This window comes from Arachis ipaensis, chromosome B01 (genome assembly GCF_000816755.2).
Source record: "Arachis ipaensis cultivar K30076 chromosome B01, Araip1.1, whole genome shotgun sequence".
Lineage (NCBI taxonomy): Eukaryota > Viridiplantae > Streptophyta > Magnoliopsida > Fabales > Fabaceae > Arachis > Arachis ipaensis.
The window spans coordinates 115,612,531-115,621,629 of NC_029785.2; the positions used below are offsets into that span (position 1 = coordinate 115,612,531).

General features: G+C 38.8%; 1 protein-coding gene across 1 annotated transcript; it reads left to right on the top strand.

Annotated features, from left to right (window-relative positions):
* LOC107611299 lies at nt 2,576–5,505 on the top strand. The gene is made up of 5 exons (XM_016313246.1): nt 2,576–3,014; nt 4,569–4,663; nt 4,907–4,969; nt 5,044–5,335; nt 5,432–5,505. Exons 1-5 carry the CDS (start codon nt 2,576–2,578, stop codon nt 5,503–5,505), a joined length of 963 nt encoding a protein of 320 aa, XP_016168732.1.

The following is a 9,099-nucleotide window of genomic DNA, read 5'->3' on the forward strand; positions in this document are numbered from 1 at the left end:
AGGCTTATTAGTTAGCAATCCTACTCAAACTCAAAATTCAAAATAGTATGTTCAACCCAAAAACCGAAAAAAAAAAAAAAACTCGTAAAGACAATTCCAAATGCTGAAGCCAAAAGCACATTATGTTGCAAGAAATTCATATCTGGTATCATTCTTCTATCACGATCGAAAAGCTGAAAGGAACGAGTATGTTCTTTACACCAAGTCTTGAACAACTTAGATTTAACATAAACACCAAAGAAGAACCAAGTGCATTAAATGAGTCTATTCATGCATTGCACATGCTAAATGAAACAAGAAAAAAAATAATATTTCAAAGGAAAAATATAAAGAACCAACATTAACCAGCCAATTTTTTAAACAACTCTATTTAATAATTAATTTTAATTTTTTAAATTCAAAATTTAAATAATTAAAAGCTAATTAAATAAACTAGGGATGGCAAAATTCCCCGAGACGCGGGGATCCCTGCGGGGACTGCCCCGAATGGAGATCCGATTGTGGGGAATTTTCCCCGCGGGGATGGGGATGGGGGACGAAATTCCCCCGAAGCAGGCGCGGGGACCCGAGTGGGGATCCCCGCCCCGTCCCCGCTATTCCCCGAAATGTATGAATTCCTTGAATTATCCTTAATAGTTTATTTCTCATATATGTTTTTTAGAGATTTCTCACACACACATATATATAGAAACTCAAAACTCCTAATCTTTATTTGCATAACCCTTCTTCAATTCATAGATTCCTAAGGCAGTCCATACTTCATCCAACCTCTCTGCAGCCACCCCCTCGTCACCCTTCTCACCGCATCGTCACACCTCACCGTGCCATCACCCTTACCGCGTCGTAATTTCTTTTTGCGGCGTTCCTTTTCGTAACTCTGCCGTCGTGTCCATTCTCCTCTCTGTTGCCGCGTCTCCCATCTCGTCTACTACTTTGTCCTTTGGCTCGTCGTTGCGTCCCCATTGCGTTATTTCGAAAGAAGTCACCATTGTGTCATTTAGATTTTTTTGTATAAAATCTTGCAGTTTTTGTATAAGATAGATACTTGTAACTCTATTCATATGAAAATTAATAATTAGTTAGAACTATTATGTACATGGGGAATGGGGTCCCCGCGGGGAATGGGGCCCCGTGGGGAATGGGGCGGGGATGGGGAGCAAATCTGAGGGCGGGGATGGGGAGCAGGGAGGCATCCCCCGCCCCCGCCCTGCCCCATTGACATCCCTAAAAAAAACCCTAATTAAAAACGTAGAAATCCTTTCCTTTCTCTCACACTCCCATAGCCGCACAAAAACTCTTCCCCATTCTCCTTCTCCCACTTCCACTCCCAATCCCACTCCCACAGCCGCGTCTACACTCCTCTCCATTGTCATCGTCACCGAACCACCCAGAGTGAAGCCCTATATGTCCTCCTTAGCCACACCAACCCTCTTCTCCTCTCTCCGCAAACCAGACCTTCACACTTGCCCCTACTTCGTCGACGCCAGCAACCCAGGGCCACCGAACCCTAGCTCCAGCCCCTCGCTCTGTGCCACCCTGTCTCACTCTCCAACACTGAACCAGTAGAACAGCCAAAACTCCCTAAGCTCAGCCAAGTTTCGACGCAACAGAGGACAGCCCCTGTTCTTCCTCCTTTCAGCGAGCATGGAGACGCACTCTGGCTGTCTCCACCACCGCTGCAACCTCCATGTTTTCCCTAATTTCTTACTCTGTTATTCTTTACAGATTTTGAACAAACTCAATTTTTTAATTTCTTTATTTCAGTTTAATTTGGTTTAGTTTTGATTAGAATTCAGTTTTAATTTTCAATCAATTTCATGATTAGTTCAGCTTAGTTTTTTATTTTCTCTTAGTGGATTTAGGTTGTATGATAGGATTAGCTTAGGTTATCAGGTTTTGAAAAGTGTTTGGATTGAATTGTATTGCTGGAAATTGTTGCCGAATTCGTTTGAGCTGAAAGCGTTGAAATTGTTGATTTGCTATAACTATTGCTGGAATTATTTGAAAATGGTTAACTGTATTCATGATTTGCTATTTTGTGCTGAATTAATGGAGAATTGGCTGTTGAGATTGTGTGAAAAGTGTTTGATTATGTGGAGATTTACTATTTTACTGTCTGATTTCGTGAATATGTTGCTGAAACTATTGGGTTAATTGTGTTGTGAAATTGCTGACGATTTTGTTGAGAAATTGGAAATATTCTGAGTTTACTGACGGTTTTTTTGGAAAATTGCTGCTGAAAGTGTTTGGAACTATTATGAGTTTGCTGATTGAATTGATGGAATATGCTGCTGAATTCTTTTGAACTGGTTTAATTGACTTTCTATTGAATTAATGGAGGAATTGTTGCTGGTATAGTTTGAATATTGTTAGGTTGTGTAGAGATTTTCTGTTTTATTGCTATTTTGTTGAATTTGTTGCTGGAGTTGTTAAGATTATTTGATCCTATTAATCCACTATGTTATAGTCGATTTTGCGAAAATGCTTAGATATGCTATTTGATTTGGATGAGTGAGTTGTAATTGGAAGAGAGAGTGATAAGAGGAAAGTTATAAAATTGTTGTTGGATGAGGAAATGGGGAGAAGGTTAGTGATTGCAATTGTGGGCATGGAGGATGTGGGAAAAATTACTCTTGCTCAACTTGTCTACAATAATGTTGATGTGGATAGTAACTTTGATTTGAAAATTTGGATATCTGTTTCTCTTGAGTATAACATAGAAAGAGTCACAAGGTCAATTGTTGAGTGTGCTTGTAGGAAAAAGGTGAAGTTGTCTGATTTAGAATCAATTCAAATGAGACTTGAAGAAATACTCAATGGAAAGAAGTTTTTAATAGTATTAGATGGCTTCTGGGATGAGGATGAATATAATTGGGATGTTTTGTACTTGCCATTCAGAGTTGCTGCTCGAGGGAGTAGAGTACTGGTGACGACACGAAGCATGCTTGTTTCAAGAATTGTTGCCACTGCTTCTCCTTACCAGTACCATTTTCAGACTTCGTCTGATGAATATTGTTGGAAATTGCTTAAACAAAGAGAATTTTAGAAGTGGCTAAAAAAAATTAGACTTTCTTGTTGTTTTACATGTTTTTTTTTTTTGTTAAACAAATAGATATTTTTTTTATACTAAATGGATGATTCTTCTTGTATTATTTTTAGTCATGATGAATTCTTGTATCTATAATGTTGCAAATTGTATGGATAAGTTGAATGAATATTATCATTCTTTTTATTACATTTTAGCTTGATGACAAATTTATAGTTACCTATGTGAGATAAGCTTTTTTTATTTTTCTTTCCCATGACTTTTGTTAAAGTAACATTTATTTAGTATGAAAAAAAATATCTTAATGCTTGACAGAAGTAACATCCATTTAGATCTTTGCAAAAACAATTAGATACCTAACAAAAGTTAATTATATATATTCTTTTCTGTAGAGATGATTCAATTGGTAGTGAATACAAGTATCACAAAAGAAAAAAAATTGTATTTATTTTGTTGTTTGTTTAACAAAATTTAAAGAAGAATAAAAAAGGATCAGGAGAAGAACAACAACAATATCTAGTTATTTGCTTTTTCAAAAGCAATCAACGTGTTTTGACAGTTTTATTTTTACCCACGGTTTGCAGTTATTACACTTGAACTTTGGAGTTACAATTACATTGAACTTTGGAGTTACAAATTTTATCAAATTAAAACTGAGTCCACATACATAACATACTACTTAGCGATGAATTGATAAGGCAAGTTTTACTTCCATGATTAAATTTATTACCAAGTGGTCAAGGTGTATGTTGCAAATGAATAGCCATCTATGTCTATTATATATTGACTATAAAAATGCTCATAAGTCACAACAATTGAATTAATAAGTACAATATGCGTTCTGTTCTTGTATGGATACTTGAAGGGGGAGCTCGGCTCCTGTAAGTCGATGCCGAGTTATTATCTTCGGTGCTAAACTTTAAGCCTTGGGGAAGTCCAAGCTTCACTCCGAGAGGATGTCCAATCGCGCAAAGCGTGAGCAATAAACAAGGGGGAGTGTACCTGCAAAGGCACTCCGAAGCTTAAGTTAGTATTGTGAATTCAATGTGTACCTTTAAGATAGAATACCATATCTTTATAGGTGAAGTAAGGTCGGTTACATTTCTGTTGGTCTTCGGAATTGAAGAGCAATGATTAGGCTTTGAAGGGTGATGACGTTACATTGGACATTTTTTATTATAGGACATAATCCGTTGAGTTTGGTTGTAACGTAACTTGCCGATTAATGACGTAGATTTCCGATTAATAATGTAACACCGAACTATGCTGCGTTCTGCTGAGTTATGACTCATAATGCCGAGTTATGACTTGATATTTGTAACGGCCGAATCATAGCCCCTAAGCTTAGCCTGGGAGTGTGTTTAATGAAGCAGGTTGAGCTTTTAATGAGTTGGAAGTCGGCTAAGAGGAGCATAGTTTGGCGAGGTTGAGCAGGGATAAAGTATTTAGGTGAGTTGTGTTATCGTTGTAGATTGAGTGGATTTGTATAATTCTGCTAACTGTTTTATTTTGTTGTTGGCAGGTGAAAAATATTCTGGTGTATCTGCTGCGAGTCTGAGGGCTCGGGTGAAGACTAAAGTTCTTGACAAAGAGTGGTCTTCGTCAAAAGCGGAGAAGGTCAGCACTGGCAAAGTTGATTAACCAAAGCCGAGGAGGAAAAAGGAAATTCTAAAAAGAAAGAAATTTGACGTGGTGGACCTGTCAGAAGATTCTGATGATGGGCTAGAAGTTCCAGTAGAGGAGCTACAGAAGTTTTATGATAATTAGAAAAAGTTGCATAATGTTGTTGAGCAAAGTGAGGGTTCCTCTCCCTGGGGGAAGGATTATCCCTTTATGATTACTGCTGATGAAGTTTGTCAGACTTTTTCCGATGTTATCATGGCTGATGAGGTGGGGAATGTGGCTATTGACCAGTACATGCAGGTAATGTGTATGATTTGGTTGTGGTGTTTTTTATAGATGACAATGTTGATGATTTTTGCTTTTGTTTGTATAAGGTTGTTGGTCTGCGACTTGCCAGTTTAGGGCATAGTCGAGAAAAGAAACATATAAAAGCTGCAAATGAAAAGTCTGATTTGAAGTTGAAGGAGGAGTTATATTTGAGAAATGCTAGGGTTGCTGAGGTTGAAGCGAAACTGGCTGAGGTAGAAAAGGAATTGACATTGACAAAGGAGAATTATTCGAAGGAAGTAGAAGATGTTAAGAAAAAGGAAGCCGATCTGTCCAGTATGAGTGCTCGTATGATTGAGTTAACGAGTAAATTGAAGGAGATGGAAAAGAGCAAACAAGGTGAGATTTTGGATTCTTTTATTGAAGGTTTTGAAAGAGTTTCTATTCAAGCCAAGTTTCTTGCTCCTGGAGTGGACTTCTCTTAGATGGATCCAGGGAAGATTGTGCAGGACGGGGTCATGGTAGAGGATGATGGTGCTGCTGAGCAGGGAGATGAGAATGTTGAATAGGTTTAGGTATGATTTTGTTGTGTTTTGAACATTTAGTTTGTTGGTAAACTATTTTGCTCCTGGAGTGACCTTATAACTTTATTTTGCTACTGTTTTAAGGAAGGTAATTTTGGTGACATGCTGTGTTGCATGTGTGGATTTTCTAGGAGTAGAGAATATAGTTATTTTGTTATTTGGTAATTTGATATGATAAATTGTTGTTACTTGATTGTGAATGTGGCTTGAAGCCAGAATGTTTAATCGGTGTTTATGGAAAGCAGGTTGTTTTGACATTAGTTAAAACAAACCATGTGGTATGACTGTTTGTGTCACCTTGATGGTGATTTAATGGTTCTATGTGACAAAAAATGTTAGTTATAATGTTCAATAAAATCCGAGTAGATTGAATTTGCCGACTTTCTGTTTGTATGATAGATGCCGAGTAGTCGGAATGGGAATAGTGTTTGTTTGATAGATAATGTTAGGTGTGATTGGATTTGGTTTAATGATCGGCTGTATTTTGATAATATTTGAATAGTTGGTTTCCGAGTATTGATCGGCTTGACTGATAAATTCCAAATAGTCAAATTTGGGATTAGATCGGATATTTGTTTGACTGATAGATTCCGAATGGTCGGTTTCGGAATAAGATCCGCTATTTTGTTTGACGGATATTTTTTGAATGGTCGGATTCAGAGTATAGATCGGTGGTATAGTGTTTATAAGGTTACAAATAAATGAGAAGTGTAACATGCTAAAATATTGACTTGATGAAAATAAGAAATTCATTTATTGGTAGAACCTTTGATTTCAAAGGCCCAGGTAGGCTAGCCTCGTTAAAACCTCTCCAAGCAAAACCCATTGTGGGAAAATTCTTGGTAGTAGGAAAAAGAGTACTAGCCTGTCCCTGGTTTTAACTGTAATATAACTTTAAAGAAGATACATTCCAAGTGTTAGGCAGGTCTTTACCATCTAATGTTTGTAATTAGTAAGCTTCGTTTCCAATGACTTCAATGATTTGGTAAGGGCCCTCCCAGTTAGTTGTTAGTTTGCCATGGCTTGATGGTTTTCTAACCTGTTCGGTTCTTCTTAGCACCAAGTCGTTCACTTGAAAGGACCTTGGGTGTAGTTTTTGATTATATCGCCGAGCTATATATTGTTGCATAGCTCGGTGTGTGATTGCTGCTGAGGATCTGATCTCTTCGACGAGGTCTAGGTTGGTCTGCCGAGCTGTGAGTGCTGTTGTATGTTCGGCCAGTTGAGTTCGCAATGATGCTTGGGAGATCTCCACTGGTATCAAAGCGTCAGAGCCATATACCAGGCGAAATGGTATTTCTTTTGTTGTTGAGTGAATCATGGTATTGTACCCCCATATGATTTCTGGTATAAGCTCGGCCCAGAGGCCTTTTGCATCGTGCAGTTTCTTTCTTAGAGCATGTAGTGTCACTTTATTTGCAGCCTCTGCTAACCCGTTTGTCTGCGGGTGCTCTACTGATGAAAAATATTGTTTGATTTTCAAGTCCTGCAAAAAGGATGTGAACTTATGATCGGCAAACTGGCGACCATTATCTGTGATAATGTGTCGAGGTATGCCGAATCGACAAATAATATATTTCCATACAAAAGAGAGCATTCGTTGTGATGTAATCTTGGCTAGAGGCTAGGCCTCTATCCATTTTGAAAAATAATCAATTCCCACAACCAGGAATTTTACCTGTCCCGCTGCTGTTAGGAAAGGGCCGAGGATATCTATACCCCATTGGTTGAAGGGCCAGCTTACCTCGGAATAGTGTAGGAGTTTGGCTGGGAGATGTGTGATCGGACTGTGTTTCTAGCAGTTGTCACAACTTTTCACTTTTGTTTTACAATCTTGTTGGAGCATCGGCCAATAGAATCCAGCTCTGAGGATCTTTGAAGACAGGCTTTGGGCTCCGAGGTGTGTACCACAGATACCCTCATGTGCCTCGGCAAGCGCAAGATTAGCTTCTGTTCTGCATAAACATTTTAATAAAGGATGAGAGAATCCTCGTTTATATAGGCAATTGTTATAAATTGTAAAGAAAGAGGCTTGTCGGCGAAAGTGCCGAATGTTTTCGATGTCGCGTGGCAAGATCCCTGTCCGAAGATAGTTTATGTATGGAGTTCTCCAATCTGCATCCTGTGTTACACTCAGAACCTCTGTCAATTCTATGCTAGGTTTAATCATGGTAGATCGGTGAAGGGAGAAATTATTTATTTGTGTGTTGGCGAGCTTAGAGAGTATGTCAGCTCGGCTATTGTTCTCCCGAGGTATATGTTCAATGTGACATTTATGAAATTTTGAAATTAAATTTTAAATGATTGCTAGGTATTTGGATAATAAAGGGTCTTTTACCTGGTACAGCTCGTTTACCTGCTAAACAATGAGTAGAGAATCACAGTATACCTTAAGCTCGGCTATATTGAGATCAGAAGCTAGTTTGAGGCCGGCAATAAGAGCTTCATACTCACTCTGGTTGTTGCTCGCCTTGAAGGAAAAGTGTAGCGAATGCTCAATGACGTTACCATTTCCATCATCGAGGATGATCCCGGCGCCACACCCGTGTGGGTTAGAGGAGCCATCTACATACAAAGACCATTCTGGTGAACTTTCGGCGATGTCCAGTACTGTGAATTCGGCAATGAAATCAGCCAAAAATTGAGATTTGATAGATGATCATCCTTGGTATCTGATGTCAAACTCGAAAAGTTCGACCGACCATTTTACTAGTCGGCCAGCTAGTTCTGGTTTCTGTATGACTTGTCTCAAAGGTTGATCCGTCCGAACATGGATGACATGACTCTGGAAGTATGGCCGGAGTCTCCTTGCCGAGAAGACAAGAGCTAAAGCCAGCCTCTCAATGCTCAGATAGCGAAGTTCAGCATTCTATAGTGTTTTGCTGCTGAAATAGATCGGCAACTACTGCTTTTGCCTTTCTGCAATAAGAGCGGAGCTTACTGCCCAGTTAGTCATAGATAAATATAAGAATAATGGTTTCCCTTTAGGGAGGGTTTGTAAAATTGGTGGTTTTGAAAGAGTTTCTTTGATGGTTGTGAATGCTTATTCACATTCATTGCTCCATTAGAAATCCTTTTTCTTTTTTAAAGTTTGGAAGAAACATAAAGACTTAGAAGCTAGGCAAGGTAAGAAACGAAAAAGTGCAGCAAGTCTCCCTGTCAACTGTTGGACTTCTTTGATAGTTTGTGGGCTTGTCATATCTAAAACAGCTCGGCACTTTTTTGGATTTTCTTCAATACCTCGGCTACTGAGCATGAAGCCGAGGAATTTGCCACTTTGTACGCCAAATGCGCACTTCTCGGGGTTTAAACGCATGCTGTATTTTCTTATTTGACCGAAGATTTCTGCGAGGCCATCAAGGTGGTTGTTGTCGATTTTCGTTTTGGCGACCATGTCGTCAACGTAGACCTCAATGTTCCTGCCAATCTGTTGGGCGAATACTTTGTCCATTAGGCGTTGATATGTTGCACCTGCATTCTTAAGGTCAAATGGCATTACTTTATAACAGTAGTTTCCATATTCAGTAATAAAAGCTGTCTTACTTTGATCGGATGGATGCATTTGGATCTGGTTATAGC